Source organism: Ursus americanus, chromosome 14 (genome assembly GCF_024610735.1).
Source record: "Ursus americanus isolate L20-20 chromosome 14, mUrsAme1.1.p, whole genome shotgun sequence".
In the NCBI taxonomy this organism is placed as follows: Eukaryota; Metazoa; Chordata; class Mammalia; order Carnivora; family Ursidae; genus Ursus; species Ursus americanus.
Window position 1 is genome coordinate 3,082,939 of NC_142140.1, and position 19,768 is coordinate 3,102,706.

The window sequence follows — 19,768 nt, forward strand, 5'->3', positions numbered from 1 at the left end:
CATGCATGGATTCGTGTAACTGTCACTGCACTTAAGATACAGAATTATTCCATCACCACGAAGATCTCTCATGCTACCCTTTTATTGTCACAACCGTTACCTAACCTCACACCATCCCCAACCACCAATATGTTTTTCATCTATATAATGTTGTGACTTTGAGAATGTTGTTGTTGTGGGTTGAATTGTGTTCCCTCAAAAAGTTATGTTGAACACTTAACTGCCAGCAACTCACAATGTGACTTTATTTAGAAATTGGGTCTTGACAGAGTTAATCAAGTGAAAATGAGGTCATCAGGATGGGCCCTAATCCAATATGACTGATGTCCTTATGAAAGAGGGAAATTTGGATATAGAGACTGACATAGACAGAAGGAAGACTATATGAAGAGATGTAGGGGGAATACCATGTAATGAGTAGAGTTGTCACAAGCCAGGAAATGTCTGCGGCTACCAGAAGCTGGAAGAGGCAAGAAAGGATGCTCCCTCATCACCCTCAGTGGGAGCATGGCCTTGATGACACCATGATTTTGCACTTTTAGCCTCCAGGACTGTGAGACTAAGTCTTCTGTACTAAGCCACCCAGTTTGTGGTAATTTATTATGGAAATGAACAGTTATATAAATGGAAACATCCAGTATGTGACCTTTTGAGATTGGCTCCCCCACCCCATTCAGCATAATGCCCTTGGATTTAGCTGAGTCACTCTTTATTCACTTTTTTTTTAAAGATTTTATTTATTTATTTGACAGAGACAGAGACAGCCAGCGAGAGAGGGAACACAAGCAGGGGGAGTGGGAGAGGAAGAAGCAGGCTCATAGCGGAGGAGCCTGATGTGGGGCTCGATCCCAGAACGCCAGGATCACGCCCTGAGCCGAAGGCAGACGCTCAACTGCTGTGCCAACCAGGCGCCCATCTTTATTCACTTTTAATTGTTTTTTAAGACGATTTACATTTAGTGTAATTATTGAAATTTTAGAGCTTACATCTGCCATTTTAATATCAGTTTTCTGTTTTCTCCATTTTTTTGTTTTTGTTTTTTTAATTTTTCCTGCCTTCCTGTGGGTTGTTTGAAAACTTTTTAGGATTATATTTTTATTTATCTATAGTATTTTTGAATGTATAGGTTTTTACTGGTTGCTCCGAAATTACATTATGCGTACATAACTTATCACAGTCTACTGGTGTCAACATTTTTCCAGTTTGAGTGAAGTATAGAAACCTTACCTTCCTTCAAATCTGTTTACCCTATATCATTTATAATAGTCTTAGATATTTCCTCTATATAGACTGAGAACCACATCAGACGATGTTATACTTTTTGCTTCAACTGTCAAATGTAATTTAGAAAACTCAAGAGGAGAAGGAAAGTATATTGTAGTTACCTATAGATTTGCTTTTTCTAATGTTCTTTTTTCCTTTCTGATGTTCCAAGATTTCTTTTTCTTTTAAAACTATTTCTGTTTCAAGAACTTCCTTTAGTCATTCTTTTAGGGTAGATGGGCTGACAACAAATTCTCTTAGTTTTTCTTTGAGGATGTTTTTATTTCTCCTCTGTTCCTGAAGGCTAGCTTCATTTGATTTAGAATTTGGGGTTGACATTTCTTTTTCTTCAGCATTTGAGAAAAGTTGTGCCACTTCCTTTTGACCTCTGTGTTTTTTTGATGAGAAATCAACTGTCATTTGAATTGCTCTTTCCCAAAATGCTGGGTGGCACTTACTCTCTTGCAGCTTTCGAGTTTGTTGTTGTTTTTCTTTGTCTCTGGTTTTTAGAAGTTTGACTGTGATGTCTAAGTATAGATTTTTTGGGGTTCATCCTGTTGGGTTCACTCAGTTTGCTGAAACTTAGGCTTACGTCTTTTGCCAAAATTGGGAAATTTCAGCCATTATTTCCTTTTTAAAAAAGATTTTATTTATTTATTTATTTTAGAGAAGGAGAGAGGAGGGAGGAGCAGAGGGAGAGAGAGTGGGAGTGAAGCAGACTCCTCGCTGAGTGTGGAGCCTGATGCGGGGCTTGATCCCAGGACCTCAAAGTCATGACCTGAGCCAAAATCAAGTGTCAGATGCTTAACCAGTTGAGCCACCCAGGCACCCCAGCCATTATTTCTTTAAATACCTTTTAGCACTACCCTTTTTCTGCTCTCATTCTGGGACTCCAGTGGCATGAATATTAGTTTATCAGTTATAGTCCCACAAGTCCCTGAAATTTTGTTCATTTGTTTTTGGTCTGTTTTCCTCTATGTTCTTCAGATTGGATAATTTATATTGTTTTATCTTCAAGTTCACCAAGTCTTTTCTCTATCCCTTCCATTCTATTATTGAGCCCATCTACTGAGTTTTAAAGTTTTAGTTATTGTATTTTTCAATTCTAAAATTTCCGTTTGGTTCTTGTTTATATCTTCTATTTCTTTGATAAGACTTTAAATTTTTTTCACTTGATTCAATCATGTTCACCCTTGCTTTAAAATTCCTGTCAGATAATTCCAAGATGTGTCATTTTGGTGTTAGGATCTGTTGACTGTCATTTCTCATTTAAGATGGGATTTCCCGGGTTCTTGGTATGATAAATGATTTTTAAATTATATCTTGGACATATTAGGTATTACGTTATGAGACTCTGGATCCTATTTAAATCTTCTGTTTCAAATCTTCTGCCAGTGGAAGAAGGGGAACACTGTCTTATTCTTGTGAGGTGGAGGTGGCAGTCCAGGTTCCCCACTCAGCAACCATGCCCTAGGGGCGGGGAGGCCTTGCTGCTACATGCTTCCCACACGCTCTTTGCTAGCCACCATAGTGATGGAGAGGCCACATTACTACTGGATGGCGGGGAAAGAGTTTGCCTTCCACTCTGCCTCCCTTGATTCCTTGTTACTGCTGGACAGTGATGAAAACCTTGACTCCCCACTTGATCTTTTCTCATGCCACCCAAATGAGGGGAATTGTTACAGTTGGGCAAGGGTGAAAATCTGGGTTTCCCATTTGACTTTTGCTTATGGGAGTAGGGGGGAGCTGGTTTTCTTCATGGTGCTTGCCGGGGGTAGGGTGGTTACTTGCCTAAAAGTTTTCTGGCTCACTAAGCTGCTCCATTCTTGTTTCTTTGGCCAAAAAGAGAAGACTTTTTTGGGGATTTTTTCCTACCTACTCCCATTAGCATTTCTGAGTTTCTGTCTTCTCCAGCACCTAGTCTAGAATATGTGAGGCAGGGGCGCCTGGGTGGCACAGCGGTTAAGCGTCTGCCTTCGGCTCAGGGCGTGATCCCGGCGTTCTGGGATCGAGCCCCACATCAGGCTCCTCCGCTATGAGCCTGCTTCTTCCTCTCCCACTCCCCCTGCTTGTGTTCCCTCTCTTGCTGGCTGTCTCTATCTCTGTCGAATAAATAAAATAAAATCTTAAAAAAAAAATAGAATATGTGAGGCAAGTAGAAACCCCAGAGAACTCACCACTTATTGTTCCTCAGGTCCCACAGTCCTTAACCTTCTCTCCGTCCTTCTCCTTACGTTTGTTTTATATATAAAGCCCAGAGTCGAAAGAATCTGTACTTAGCAGGAGAAACAGGAAAAAGTGGGTCTATTTTGTTGTGTTCCAGAACAGGAAACCTATAGGTATATATAGATACACGTTTAAAAATTTTTTTAAAGATTTTATTTTTAAGTCATTTCTACACCTAACGTGGAGCTCGAACTTACTAACTGAGATTAAGAGTTGCATGCTCCACCGACTGAGCCAGCCAGGTGCCCCTAGATATGGAAATTTTTTGTTTTTATTTTAATCACCTCGTGCTCAGCATGTCAATTGCACTCCTTAATCCCCATTACCTATTTCACCCATCCCCCTCACCTCCCCTTTAGGAACCATCAGTTTGTTCTTGGAAGTTAAGAGGCTGTTTCTTGTGTTGTCTTTCTTTCTGTTTTTCCCTTTGCCCATTTGTTTTGTTTCTTAAATTCCACATATGAGTGAAATCATATGGTATTTGTCTTTCTCTCACTGACTTATTTCGCTTAGCATTATACTCTCTAGTTCCATCCATGTTGTTGCAAATGGCAAGATTTCATTTTTTATGGCTGAATAATATTCCATTGTATATATATACCACATCTTCTTTACCCATCCATCTATCAGTGGACACTTGGGCTGCTTCCGTAATTTGGCTATTGTAGATAATGCTGTTATAAATATCAGAGTGAATGTATCCCTTTGAATTCGTTTGTTTTTTTTTTTTTAATTCTTTGGATAATACCTAGTAGTGTGCTTGCTGGATCACAGGGTAGTTCTGTTTTTAACATTTCACGGAAACTTTATACTGTTTTCCAGAGTGGCTGCACCAGTTTGCATTCCTACCCATGGTGCTAGAGGGTTCTTCTTTCTCCACATCCTCACTAACTCCTGTTGTTTCTTGTGTTTTTTATTTTAGCCATTCTTTCTTTTTTTGGGGGGGGGGTGAGTGTGCATGCATGGGGGGAAGGGCAGAGGGAGAGGGAGAGAGAGAATCTTAAGCAGAGTTCATGTTCAAGGTGGAGCCCAACATGGGATTCAATCTCAAAATCCTGAGATCATGACCTGAGCTGAAATTGAGTCAGACGCTTAACTGACTGAGCCACCCAGGCACCATTTAGCCATTTGTTCTTGGAAGTTAAGAGTCTGTTTCTTGTGTTGTCTTTCTTTCTCTTTTTCCCTTTGCTCATTTGTTTTGTTTCTTAAATGGCGATTTTAGCCATTCTGACAGGTGGGATGTGATATCTCATTTTAGTTTTGATTTGCATTTCACTGATGATAAGTGGTGATGAGCATCTTTTCTGTATCTGTTGGCCATCTGGATGTCTTCTTTGGAAAAATGTCTCTTCATGTCTTCTGCCCATTTTTAAACTGGATTATTTTGGGTGGGGTGTTGAGTTGTATAAGTTCTTTATATATTTTGGAAATTTTATCAGTTATATCATTTGTAAATATCTTCTCCTATAGGTTGCCTTTTAGTTTTGTTGATTGTTTCCTTCATCATGCAGGGTTTTTTTTGATGTAGTCCCAATAGTTAATTTTTGTTTTGTTTCCCTTGCCTCAGGAGACCTATCTAGAAAAAAGTTGCTACAACCAATGTTAAAGAAGTTACTGCCCTGTTCTCATTTAGGATTTTTATGGTTTCAAGTCTCATGTTTAGGTCTTTAATCCATTTTGGATTTACTTTTGTGTATGGTGTAAGAAAGTGATCCAGTTTCATTCTTTTGCAGGTAGCTGTCCAGTTTTCCCAGCACCATTGGTTGAAGAGACTGTCTTTTTCCATTGGATATTCTTTCCTGCTTTGTCAAAGATTGACTGTATAGTTGTGGGTTTACCTCTGGGTTTTCTATCCTGTTCTATTCATCTGTGTGTCTATTTTTGTGCCAGTACCATACTGTTTTGATTACTACAGCTTTGTAATATAACTTAAAGTGTGGAATTGTGATGCCTCCCACTTTGCTTTTCTTTTTCAAGATTGCTTTGGCTATTTCGGGTCTTTTGTGGTTCCATACAAATTTTAGGATTTTTGTTCTAGTTATGTGAAAAATGCTCTTGGTATTTTGACAGGGACTGCATTAAATGTGTGGATTGCTTTGGATAGTATAAATATTTTAACAATATTTGTTCTTCCAATCCATGGGCACGGAATGTCTTTCCATGTCTTTGGGTCATCTTATCTTGAATTTCTTTCATCAATGTTTTTATAGTTTTCAGAGTACAAGTCTTTCAACTCTTTGGTTACATTTATTCTCAGATATTTTATTGTTTTTGGTGTAATTGTAAATGGGATGTTTTCTTAATTTCACTTTCTGCTTCATTATTAGTATACAGAAATGCAATGGATTTCTTTACATTGGTTTTGTATCCTTCGACTTTACTGAATTTGTTTAACAGTTCTAGCACGTTTTTTTGGTGGAGTCTTTCAGGTTTTCCATATATTGTATCATGTCATCTGCAAATAGTGAAAGTTTTACTTTCTCCTTATGGATTTGGATGCTTTTAACTTCTTTTTGTTGTCTGTTTGCTGTGGCTAGGACTTCCAGGACTATGTTGAATAAAAGTGGTTAGAGTGGACATATTTGTCTGTTCCCGACCTTAGGGGAAAGACTCTCAGGTTTTCACCATTGAGAATGACATAAGCTGTGGGTTTTTCATATAAGGCCTTTGTTATGTTGAGGTATGTCCCCTGTAAACCTGCTTTGTGGAGGGTTTTTATCATGAATAAATGTTGTACTTTGTTAAATGATTTTTCTGTATCTATCGAGGCCATATGGTTCTCATCATTTCTCTTATTCGCGTGATGCGTCGCATTGATTGATTTGCAAATATCGAACCACCCTTGCAACCCAGGCATAAATCCCACTTGATTATGGTGAATGATTTTTTTTAATGTATTGTTAGAATCAGTTTGCTATTATTTTGTTGAGGATTTTTGCATCTATGTTCATCAGAGATACTGGCCTGTAGTTCTCTCTTTCTGTGGTATCTTTATCTGGTTTTGGTATCAGGGTGATACTGGCCTCATAGAATGAATTTGGAAGTTTTCCTTTCTTTTCTATTCTTTGAAATAGTTTGAGAAGAACAGGTATTAACTCTTCTTTAAATGTCTGGTAGACTTTGCCTGTGAAGCAAATGGTCCTGGCCTGTTGTTGTTGTTGTTGTTGTTGTTGTTGTTGTTAGGAGTTTTGTGATTACAGATTCAGCTTCTTTGCTGGTAATTGGTCTGTTCAAATTTTCTATTTCTTCCTGATTTGGTTTTGGTAGGTTGTATGTTTCTAGAACTTTACCCATTTCTTCTAGTTTGTCCAATTTTTTGGCATATGGTTTTCATAATATTCTCTTATACTTGTTTGTATTTCTGTGGTGTTGGTTGTTATCTCACCTCTCTTGTATGTGACTTTATTTAATTAGGTCCTTTCTCTCCCTCTCTCTCTCTCTTTGTTGTTGATAAGTCTGGCTGGGGCTTATCAATCTTATTGATTATTTTTGAAGAACCTGTTTCACTGATCTGTTCTATTGTGTTTCTCATTTCGTTTTGTTTTTAGTTTCTATGCCATTTTTTTTCTCTGCTCTAATCTTTATTATATCCTTTCTTCTGCTGGCTTTAGGTTTTGTTTGTTGTTCTTTTTCTGGCTCCTTTAGGTGTAAGGTTGGGTTGTTTAGTTGAGATTTTTCTCACTTCTTGAGGTAGGTCTGTATTGTTATAAACATCCTCCCAGAATCATTTTTGCTGTGTCACAAAGGCTTTGAACTTGGCGTTTTTGTTTTCATTTGTTTCCATGTACTTTTTTAATTTCTTCTTTTATATCCCAGTTGACTCATTCATTGTTTAGTAGTATTGTTTAACCTCCATGTGTTTGTGGTCTTTCCAGGTTTTTTCTTGTAACTGACTTCTAGTTTCACAGCGTTGTGGTCAGAAAAGATGCATGGTATGACTTCGATGTTCTTGAATTTGTTGATGCTGGTTTGTGGCCTAATATGTGATCTATTCTGGAGAATGTTTCATGTGCACTTGAAAAAAATGTGTATTGTGCTCCTTTAGGATGGAATCTTCTTCTTCTTTTTTTAAGATTTTATTTATTCATTTGAGAGAGAGAGCATGAGCGGGGGCTGAGGGGCAGAGGAAGAGGGAGAAGCAGGCTCCCCACTGAGCAGGGATCCCAATGTGAGGCTCAATCCCAGGACCCTAGATCATGATCTGAGCTGAAGGCAGACACTTAACTGACTGAGCCACCCAGGCGCCCCTAGTGTGAAATGTTCTGAATGTATCGTTAGATTCATCTGGTCCAATGTGTCATTCAAAGCCTTTGTTTCCTTGTTGATTTTCTGTTTAGATGATCTCTATATCTATGTAAGTGGAGGTGTTAAAGTTCCCTACTATTACATCATTAGTATCAATTAGTTCCTTTATATTTGTTATTAACTATTTCATGTGTTTGGGTGCTCCTATGTTAGGTGCATAAATATTTACAGCCGTTAGATCTTCTTGTTTTTATGATTACATAGTGCCTTTCTTTGTCTCTTGTTACAGTCTTTGTTTTAAAGTCTATTTTATCTGATGTAATTATTGCTACTTCAGCTTTCTTTTGACGTCCACATGCGTGATAGATGTTTCTCCGCCCCCTTACTTTCAATCTGCAGGTATATTCAGGTCTACAATGAGTCTTTTGTATTGATAGTTCTGTATTTATTGCCATTTTATTACTTGTTTTATGGTTGTTTCTGAAGATTTTCTCTGATTCTTTCTTGTCTTTCTTTCATGGTTTGATGATTTTCTTTAGTGATATATTTGGGTTTCTTTCTCTTTATTCTTTGCATATTTATTAATGGCTTTGATTTGTGGTTACCATTATGTTTGTATAGCAGTTTATATTAAGTTGATGGTTGCTTAAGTGTGAACGCATTCTTCACTCCCCTCCATATTTTAGTGTCCTATGGTGTCATATTTTACATCCTTTTATTTTATGAATCCTTTGATATTTACAGAAATGCTTATTTTTAATCCTTCGTGTTTTTTACTTTTCCATACTCACTTGTGATTATTTCTACCAGGCACCTGGAAGCATATCAACCCAGGACTATTTAAAAGTTTCAGTGTAAAATAAATAGTACATTGGAGTATGAATTCAGATTACAAACTTGCATAAGGTTCATTTTTGATCTTAGTGCCAACGTTAAAACATGCAAGATACCCTGTTTTCTCTCTCTCCTTTGCATCCCATTTTCCATGCCCTGTTAAACCGCAGACCTCTGAGCCCTTCTTCGCCTTGTGTAGCTTTTTGCTTGGATACCTATTAATATGCCAAAGGTGAGCCCATGCCAACCCTCTGATGTCTGGGAAATATGGCTTACCTTTTCTAAAAACCACTTATCTCCACCTTTTCTGCACCTAGCCTTGGGCTTGGAAGTAAAAATACAGATGTGCAAAACGCACATGGCCTGTCTTCATGGCCCTCAGTTTGGGAGGAGGAAATAGTGACTTAATACTTATTAAGCCCCTGTCTTGTGTCAGCCACCATCTTGGTGCTTTCATGTGTGTCACTTAGTCCTGGGGATGACCTTGCAGGGCAGGCTCTTTCATTGGTATTTTTGTAGATGAGGAAATCCAGGCCACAGGGGCTGTGGGTGGCAAATGCGGCATTAGGGTTTGAGCCCCCTGTGGGAGCCTTCCTTTAAAGGGGAGGGAGAGGGACTGCCACTGCAGCCTGGTGATCTGCTGTCACCTCATTCTCTCCTAGAGGCTGTGCCTGCCTGTGTACTGCAAGTACCAGTTCTTTAAGACTCCAGTTCACAGAACAGAGGGGCAGCCCCATGGAATCCACGTCCACTTCCAGGACATCAATGTCATCTTTCTTGGGGCAATGCAGCACAGTGACCTGAGGGAATACTTGGAGGGGCCCCCCATGGTGGTACAAGTTCATGACAGGGACCGCAAGTTAGAGGAGTATTTGCGGAAGCCCACCCTGTTTGGGGATGACCCCCTGGACGCATACCTCAACCTCCAGGCCCTCATCTCTCCGGAAGAGACAGAGAGCAACCCCTTTGAATCCCAAAACAAGATATGGGACCCTTATGGGGTTGCCCAAGTCAGTTTTGCCGACCTTCTTCTTGGCCACAAGTACTTGAACTTGGTCGTCCCCATCCACAGCTGTGAGCCCAAGCCCACACACCATGGCCAGGATGGCAGGAGCAGGAAGGTTGTGGGGTTTCGGGTCCCCACAGACGGCTTCCAGCACAAACCAATGCCCATGGGTAACTACATCGAGGCCAACTCTCTGCTCAAGCTGCGGGTGGACATCGCTGTGCCGCTGCGGGCCAGGGCTGAAGCCCTTGACCCAGAACTTACAGGTACCCAGTTTGGCCGCATCATTTTCGTGTTTGACTCCAAGAAGATCTCCCTCCTCCACAGCCTGCTGCAGGACATCACCATGATCAATGCCAAGGCCCTTGATCTGGAAGCCTACCCTATCAGGAACATCCAGCAGATCCTGTCAGCCTTTAAGATGCGGGTGAAGATCCAGGAAAGGCAGGACCTGGATGTGCTCACTGGCTTCCACCTGCTGGATGGGAAGATCCACCTCCTCATTCTGGAGGGTTTGGCAGACCAAGGCTTGAAGCGGCTATGGGACAGCCATCAAAGCCGGTGGGTCGGTGGCTTTTTGTGTTTCATGCAAAAGTCATGGTGTCTAGATGCTGAGTGAGTGGAGTGGGGGAATCTTTTGAAGCCAGGCTCAGGTTTAGTGTCCTCATCTGTAAGAAGGATATGTTGATTCCGTTCCTCTTGGGGTTTACTATAGAGCGCTTCACAGGGCTCCATAACTGGCCTTGATCACAGGAGGGATTGCTTGTCTTTGGATGAAGGGAAGACTTCAGGGGCATGTAGAAGAGAGGGTGGTTCAGGAAAATGCGTCCTCCCTTCAGACTTCTGAGGGGCCTATTTGGCTAACAGGGAGAAGAAAGTTCTGTATGGCCCTAAGATGGACACCACAGAGAAATAGATTTCCACTCAGTCTGAGGAAAACCTATCTGATTATTTTGAGGCTAGAGAAGCTGCCTAGGCTGCAGAAGGTTCCCCTTCCCCGATGGCCTTCAGGAGCACCTGATGACTGCTCAGTGGGAATATTGTAGAGGCAATTAAAGTTTCAGATTCTGGGCTGGAGCAGGTGGCCCTTTATGGTCCTTCCATTCTTTAGTTTTGGCTTCATGACAATTCTCTTTTCTTTTTGTTATTTGCAAGTATCCTAGTTTGAGTTTAAAGGGCCTCAATGAATTAAATCTCAATGAACAGTTTTGTCCCAGTAGAGGAAATAATATTATATATGCTCACTGACTGCAGTTCAGTTAAGCTACAAATAAAAGATCATTAATCAGGAAAAAATGTCACATGCTTGGAAATTAACAAATACTTCCAAATAACCCATGGGTCCAAACAGAAACTGTAATATAAATTAGACATTATTAAATTGAACAATAATGAAAATAGTATACTATCTAGTATAAATTTGTGGGGTGATGTTAAAGTGTAGAGGAAACTTTATAGACTCAAATGCTTGTATTAGAAAAGAAGAAAGACTGAAAATTAATGATAGATGTTGCAGACATTGAAATAAGTGTTTTCAACTGTGTCAATAAATTTAAATATGTGTAAGAAATTCCAAAAAAAATATCAAAAATATTTTCAGATAAGATAGTTTAATGAGGTTTCTGGATACAAACATTAATGTAAAAATCTATTGAATTTCTGAATACCATCTACATACAAAAAATCATTTTTTAAAAAGGTTAATGCTTTTAAGGTACTATAAAAATGTGAAATACACATGAATAAATTCAACAAAAAGGATTAGAACATCTCTATCATGAATATTATAGAACTCTTAGAAACATTAAAGAAAACCTAAATAAATGAAGAGACCTACCATGTTCATGGATTGGAACACTCAGTATTACAGAGGCGTCAGTTATCCACAAACCAGATATATAGATTCAAAGCAATCCCAGTTTTAAAAGCATGGAGCTTGAAAAGCTGATTTAGGGGCGCCTGGGTAGCACAGCGGTTAAGTGTCTGCCTTTGGCTCAGGGTGTGATCCCGGCGTTATGGGATCGAGCCCCACGTCAGGCTCCTCTGCTATGAGCTTGCTTCTTCCTCTCCCACTCCCCCTGCTTGTGTTCCCTCTCTCGCTGGCTGTCTCTATCTCTGTCAAATAAATAAATAAAATCAACCACTCTTGAATAAGAACAAGATGGGAGAACCTGTTCTACTAGATATCAAGTCTCCTTATAAAACTATAGTGATTAAGACGGTTTATTGGATCAGGGATAGACAAGCAGATATATGGAATATAATAGAAACCCAAATACAGACCTACGTGTAAGTAGTCACTTGACATACAACATGAGACATTGCAAGATCAGCAGGAAATGAATATAGAAAAGCCATTGAATTGTACACATTAAAATGGTGAATTTAGATAATGTGATACCACTTCACACCGACCAGTTTGGCTGGAATTAAACAGGTCAGATAATAACAAGTGTTGACAAGGATGTGGAGAAATGAGAATTGTCATTCACTGCTGGTAAGAATGAGATGAATTAGATGGTAGAGTCACTTTAGAAAACAGTCTGGCAGTTCCTCAAATGACTAAAAAGAGTACTGTATAACCCTGCAGTCCCACTGCTAGGCAAATACCCAAGATAAATGAGAACTCATATGCCCACACTAAACAGCGTATAACTGATTCTAAGGGCACTATAATAGCCATTGGGGGAACAATCCAAATGTCCATTAACTGATGTATGGCTAAACAAAATGTGACGTGTAAATACAATGAACTGGTTTTTGGACAGAAAAAGGAACGAAATACTGACTCACGCTACAACATGGATGACCCTTGGAAACATTAAGTGAAGTGGAAGGAGCCAGTCACAGAAGATTGCACATTGGATGAGTCATTTATATGAAATGTCCAGAATAGGCAAACCTATAGAGACAGAAAGAGGGTTAGTGAGTACTTAGGGCTGTGGGTCGGGGGGGAGGGGAGAGTATAGGGGGTGATAGGTAGTGGGTACAGGTTTCTTTTTTATGTGATAAAAAAGCTTGAAAATTGATTGTGATGGTGGTTGCATGTATCTGTGAATAGACTAAAAATGACTGAATTATACACATTAAATGGATGAATTATATGGCATCTGAATTAAATCTCAACTGGAAAAGACCTCTAGTAGACCCCCCCCAAAAAAAAAATCCGTGAGGAAAGGAGAAACTTTTCAAAAAATGGTGTTGGGATCATTGTTTATCCATAAGAAAAAAGGAAAATAATTTCCTACATCAAACCATTGACAAAAATCTGAATTAAAAATCTGCGTACATTTTCCATTTTTGAAATCATTATAGATTCACAGGAAGTTTAAGGAGTATGACAGAGATCCCACACGCCCTCTGCCCACAACGGTTACATCTTCCTTAGCTATGGTGCACTACCTAAGCCAGGACACGATGCCAGTGCAAATGTGTGTGTCGTTTGTGCCAGTTCATCACATACGGATTTGTGTGACCACTCCCATAATGAGGATCTCGAGCGAGTATACCACCCCAGAGGTCTCCCTCACGCTCTGTGTTTATAGTCCTGCCCACCCTCTTTAACTGTCCTGTTTTCCATCTTCATTTTTTCATCTGTATGTAATCTTACATATTCATGGAATCATACTATATGACCTTAGGAGTTTCCACTCGGCATGAAGTGCTAGAGACCCACCCACATTTTGCATGTACCAGTAGTTTGCTCCCCTTTGGTGCTGGGCAGTAGTTCATGGAGCGGACGTGCCACGGTTTCACCATCTATCTGTTGGGGGACATTTTGGTTATTGCCAGTTTTTGATTATTACAAATGCAGCTGCTGTGAACAATAATGTACAGGTTTTTGTGTGGACGTGTTTTCTATTCAATTGAATTATAATTGACTTACAATATTAGTTTCAGGTGTGCAAGACAGTGATTGATATTTTTATACATTGCGCAGTGATCACCACGGTAGGTCCAGTCACCGTCTGTCACTATACAAAGTTATTATAATATTATGGACTCTATTCCCTATGCTGCACTTTTCATCCCTGTGACTTATTTATTTTACAGCTGGGAGTTTGTACCTCTTAGTCCCCATCACCTGTTTCACCCATTCCTCCTCCACTCCCAGCCCCAGCAGCTACCAGTTGGATCTCTGTACCTATGAAATATTTTGTTTGTTCGTTTGTTCTGGTTTTTAGATTTCACATGTAAGTGAAATCATACAGTATTTGTCTTTCTCTGACTTACTTCACTGAACATAATACACTTTAGGTTCATTCATGTTGTTGCAAATGGCAAGATCTCATTCTTTTATATGGCTGAGTAATACTCCATTACCCCCCCCCATGTTTATCCCCTCACCTACTGATGGACACAGGCTGTTTCTCTATCCTGCCTATTGCAAATAATGCTGCAATGAACATAGTGGTGCATGTGTCTTTTTGAATTAGTGTTTTCATTTTCTTTGGGCTGAATACCCAGTAGTGGAATTGTTGGATGATGGAGTAGTTCTGTTTTTAAACGTTGAGGAATCGCCGTGCTGTTTCCCACAGTGGCTGCACCAGCTTACATGCCCACCCACAGTGCACGATGGTTCCCTTTTCTCCACATCCTCCATCACCGACACTTGTTATTTCTTATGTTTTTGACAGTAGCCATCTGACAGGTGTGAGGCGGTGTTCCTCTGTGGCTGTGATTCGCAATTCCCTGCTGATCAGGGATGTTGACAACTTTTCACTGTGTCGGCCATCTGCGTTGTCTTCTGTTTAGCTCCTCTGCCCATTTTTAAATTGGGTGTTGTTGCTGCTGTTGTTGTTATTGAGTCATAGGAGTTCTTTAGGTATTTTGCATACCGATCCCCTATTGGGTATATTGTTTGCAAGTAGCTTCTCCTATTCAATAGGTTGCCTTGTCTTGTTGTTGGTTTCCTTCGCTGTGCGAAAGCTTTTTACTTTGATGTAGTTCTTTCTGTTTATTTTTGCTTCTGTTGCCCTCGCCTGAGGGGACATAACCAGAAAAAAATCACTCAGATCCATGTCAAAGAGCTTATTGCCTGCGTTTTCTTCTAGGAGTTTTATGGTTTTATTTAGGTCTCGAATCCATTTGAGCTTGTGTTTGGTGTAAGAAAGTGGTCCGGTTTCATTCTTTGCATATAATGGTCCAGTTTTCCCAGCACCATTTGTTGAAGAGACTGTTTTCCCATTGAATATTCCTGTCTTCTTTGTCATGCATTAATTGACATATAATTCTAGGTTTGTTTCTGGGCTTTTTATTGTGTTCTGTGTTTGTGCCACTGCCATACCATGTTGATGGCTACGGCTTTGTATTATGACTTGAAATCTGGACTTGTGATACCTCCAGTTTTGTTCTTCCTTTTCAAGATTGGTTTGGCTATTCAGGGTCTTTTCTGGTTCTATAAAATTTTAGGATTGTTTGTTCTAGCTGGTGGAAGACATTAGTCTTTCCCCGCTACAAATATGATGTTAAGTGTAGGGTTTTTGTAGATATCCTTTATCAATTGGAGGAGGTTCTACTTTGTTCCTAATTCACTGAGAGTTTCCTAATTCGCTGGTTCACACAACTCACAAAAATCAATTCCAGGTAGATTCAAACCCATTTGGAATAATTATAGACTCACAGTCAGTTGCAGAAATAATATAGAGTGATTCCATGCACCCAGGACCTAATTTCCTCCAACAGTGACATCCGACACAAGTAGAATGCCTTCTCGATGGACACGGTGCCGTCAACTAGACCACGTGCCTGGTCTTACTCAGAGTCCACCAGAAAAGAAAAATCGGTTTTTGAAAAGCAAAATGATAAAGCTTTTAGATGATTAGGATAAAGAAAGATTTCTTGAACAAGACAGAAGTCCACAGAATAAAGGAAAAAGGTGCTAGATCCGACTACACTACAGTAAATAACTTCTGTTTGTCCAAAGATATCATAAAAATTGTGAAAAGACAGACTGAGAAAAAAGTTATTTCCAATGCGCGGATCTAGTACCCTGGATATGTAAAAATACCTGTGAGTCAATAAGAAAATGAAAACATGCCAAGGGAAGAGTGGGCAAAAGCCCTGAACAGGCACTTCACCAAAGGGGAAACCCCGTGACCGAGCGCAGATGCGCCAAGGGGATAGACAGGGTCTGTGCTGCCTTCCCTCATGTTCGAGGAGATGCGGGAGCAGCACATACCAACACAGGGGAATGGCGTATCGGGGTGTGTGTGCAAACTCTGCCAGGCTGGCAGTGCCCGCGAGCAGGGACTGGGAATGGGAGCAGGGGCGGGACAAGAGGAAAATGAGGCAGGTTTTTGCATTTTCACTGCTGAGATTTGGAAAGATCATCTATCTGATGTTTTTTTTTCAGATGATTTATTAGTAATGCCTTCCTTTTGTTCGTGTGTTTTCAAACAAGCAAAAAGAGAAAAAAAGTTCTCCAAAGGGCAAAACCACAGAGTATTCCAGGAGCCCTCAGAGCAGAGCTAAAGCCCTGCCCCGCGGCCTCCTTGCAGAGTCACCGAAGCAGAGCAGGGCAGATACAAGGTGCTGTACAACTCGGCGCTGCGCTTCCGCCACCGCCTCTACGCGGACCTGGAGACCGTCCTGTACCAAGTGCACCTCTTGCAGCCGCTGTCACAGCTCGTGAAGCACTGGGCGCTCTACGTCCGCAACAGCGTTCTGCAGAAGGCCTTCCAGGCCCTGACCAGGTGCGCCAGGCTGCCCCCGGGATGAAGACCGCCTCCCTGGGGTGGCCATGGGGGGGCGGTGCAGGGGCCCCTCCAGAGGCAGAGGCAGAGAGGGAGAAGCAGACTCCCTGCTGAGCGGGGAGCCGGTGCGATACTCAATCCCAGGACCCTGGGATCATGGCCTGGGCCGAAGGCAGGTGCTTCACGGACTTAGCCACCCGGGCGCCTCAATTTAATTATTCTTTATGCCCGAAGGAGCCGAGCCAGGAGTGGAATTCAGTTCCGAGGGACCCTGAGCCTGATCATTCCCAGTGACTACTCCACACGCTCTCCCAACGGGGTTTCGGAAACACTGGGAAAGAAGGGTAGTTTACTCGAACATAGGTCCCATGAAGCCATCCTCTCTGTTCTTGGGGAATAGCCTAGAACAGCCTGAGCAGTGAGTGAGGAGGACCAGAGCCAGATCCCCCAGGCCTGCAGGAATTCTACCAACTGAACGTTTGCTTTTGTTTGCTTCTTCCCTCCCCTCTGGTGCAGAAAGGCATCCTCCAAAGATCTCCATCTTCCACTGTGTGCATGCCTTTACCTGTCCTGTTCTTCAACTCCAGGGCTTGAACCCCCCACCCCCCGGACCCCAGGCCTTCTTCTGGTGACCTTGCGAAGCCGTGTACTCCTGCCGATGGGTTGAGCGTGGCTCATGCTCCGGGGGGGGCCTTCTCCATTCATGGAGGGAGCAAGAGGCCCGAGCGAGGCACCCCCAGTTTGGAAGTGGAGACTGACAAAGGGTAGTGCAGTGAGGTCCCTGGGACCATGGCCAGCCTGTGCCGGGCCTTTGTGGGGTTAGCGAAGGACAGTGGCTGGTTCTTTCAGGAAGTCAGGAAGGGCAGACCTTCATGGGGAGGACAGTCCCCTCACTGTAGTCTGGGGCCCCGGGATGCCAACCATCTCTTTACACTTTAAAGCCGGCAACAGCCCTGGCCGAGAGTTGGCTCCAAGCTTATCAAATGTCTTAATAAAGGAGAGGGTGGAGCCAGGAGAGAGAGGAAGGAGGCGGGGGGGGGGGGGGGGAGGCTTAGTCCTGTTAACCCCCACCTCTCCACCCGCAGCTCGGCCTGAGGGGCAGGTGTGGGTCGGGTACCCCAGAGCAGCAGGCCGAAGCTGCAAGTCAGGACGGGGGACGGTGGCGGGCCTCAGGAGGCTCGCGTGGGGCAGGTGCTGGATCTTCTGGGTGCCGGAGCCCTGGCAGTCAGGGAGGGGACGCTGGGCCCTGCCCTGCCCTAGGGAGAGGGAAGAAAGCTATTTATGAAGCGCTCACGGGCATCCCAGGTGGCTGGATTCCTCATGGCTTTATTCGCATCTGAAAGGTCAAGGGGCGGGCCGGGGACCTGAGCTGGTCCTCAGGCACCGCTCCCGCTGGAGCGCAGAGTGTCAGAGACAGCGCAAGTAACCGCTGCCCCCACGGATCGGTGTGAACCAAGTGCGCAGGGCGCCCCGGGAGAGGGCGGCGGGGAGGGCTCTCAGGCCGAGTGTGCAGGACCCTCTTCCTGCGGGAGCTCTGAGATCCACACCTGTGATGGCTCGCTGGTTGGGGTGGCTCCCCGGTGGGGTGTTGGTTGGTGACAGGCTGGGAATAAGGCCACAGTAGCAGAAAAATAATCAGAGTGGATTGTGGGAAGCCTTTAACTTCTGGGGGGTGGGGGGAGAGCGAGCGGGTGGAATCCAAGCTTACGCATCTCTGAATCCTGTGATCTGGGACGAGCTCAGCAACTCCTGAGCTTCCTGTTGTTTTGGAAAATGGGGCTGGTTTGACGGACTGTGAAAGGGAGGCGAGGCCCTGTGGGTGGCCCTCTGCCTTGCAGGGTCTACTGCATCTGCCATCACAGCACCAGGCTCAGGGAGGTGATCGCCAGGGACCTGCTGCCGTCCTCCGCCATGGTCAAAGACTTGAGCCAGGAGCTGGGGCTGCCCATTTCGCAAGATGACCTCACAGACGGAAGACGGACGGTCTTGCCATCTCAGCCCGCCCCCTGTCTTGAGCGCTTCCTAGGTCGGAAATCCACCCTCGCTTACGAGATCCAAGCCCACAGGGACAAGTACCTGCAGTGGCGGAACACCATGGTGCAAAAGAACAGAGGCCAGGAGCCCAGCCTGGTCCAGGTGGGCCCTCTCTCCTCCCCCGGGTCAGGGGTCCCAGGCCTTGGCGCCACCTGGGCCTGTCCATCACCTGCGGGGAGAGACCGGCTAGATGACGGGTTCCTGTATCTGCTCTCCTGGGATCCCGGGCAGGGTGGGCAGGGAGTGGGGGCTGCGGGGCTGAACCGAGGCAGAAGTGTGCCCAGCCTGCAGGTCCCCAGCCTCCCTGAAAGTGAAAAGAATGCTCTTAGGTGTTATCACCTTTACCTTGCCCCAGAGATCGCCTTGAAGGAAGAACTGGTGTGTGTGTGTGTGTGTGTGTGTGTGTGTGTGTGTGTGTGATGCAAGGTAGGGATCTAAATTCATCTTTTTGCATGTGGATAGCATCACTTAAAAAAAAAAAAGATTTGAGAGCGGGAGCATGCATGGGAGGGGCCAAGGGAGAGAGAATCTCAAGCAGACTCCTTGCTGATCACAGAGCCTGACTCGGGTCTCAGTCCCACGACCCTGAGATCATAACCTGAGCTGAAATCGAGCTGGCCTCTTAACTGACTGTGCCACCTAGGCGCCCCTCTGGCACCACTTTTCGAAGAGATGAACTCTTTCTCCCCCCTCCCCCATCAAATTGCCTTGGCAACTTTGTCAAGAATCAGACAACCACAGATGCAGGAGTTTATTTCTAGGCTCTGTTACGTCCCACTGACTTGGATGTCTGTCCTTAGACCAGCCCCTCATCATCTCGGTTACTCGAGTTTTACAGGCAGTTTTGAAATTGGGTTGTGTAAATCCTTTAACTTCTTTTTCAAAATTGTTAGAGTATTTTGGGTCCTTCACATTTCTGTATAATTTTAGGATCCACTTGCCAGTTTCTACAAAAAACAAAAACCCCAAACTTGTGGGGATTTTCATAAGGCTTGTGTTGAACCTACAGATGGTTTTGGGGAGAATTGCCGTAATGTCTGTGTTGAAGCTGTGAATCCATGAACATGGAATGTCTCTTCTTTTATTTGGGTCTTCTTTAATATTCTTCTGTAAGTTTTGTAGTTGTCATGTGTAAGTCTTACACCTCATGAAATTAAGGCTGTTATGAACAGAATCATTTGAATTTTTGAGTTGTAAGAATATAGAAATTCAATTTTTTAAAATTTAAATTCAATTAGCCAGCCTATAGTAGTGCATCATTAGTTTTTGACGTGCTGTTCAATGACTCATTAGTCGCATGTAACACCCAGTGCTCATCACATCACGTGCCCTCCTTAGTGCCCATCACCTAGTTACCCCATTCCCCTACCCACCCCCCCTTCCTCAGCTCTCAGTTTGTTTCCCAGAGTCAAGAGTCTGTCATGGTTTTTCTCCTCCTCTGATCTCTTCCCATTCAGTTTTCCCT

General features: G+C 43.0%; 1 protein-coding gene across 3 annotated transcripts in view; it reads left to right on the plus strand.

Moving 5' to 3' along the window:
• Positions 1-19,768, plus strand: part of CFAP92 (cilia and flagella associated protein 92 (putative)) — a 67,347-nt gene that overhangs the window by 28,666 nt on the left and 18,913 nt on the right. For all 3 annotated transcript variants that reach the window (XM_045812294.2, XM_087866740.1, XM_087866739.1), the window contains exons 10-12: positions 9,231-10,135; positions 16,075-16,269; positions 18,108-18,405. In XM_045812294.2, coding sequence (XP_045668250.2) covers positions 9,231-10,135; positions 16,075-16,269; positions 18,108-18,405 — 1,398 coding nt within the window. The remainder of the gene's footprint in view (positions 1-9,230; positions 10,136-16,074; positions 16,270-18,107; positions 18,406-19,768) is intronic.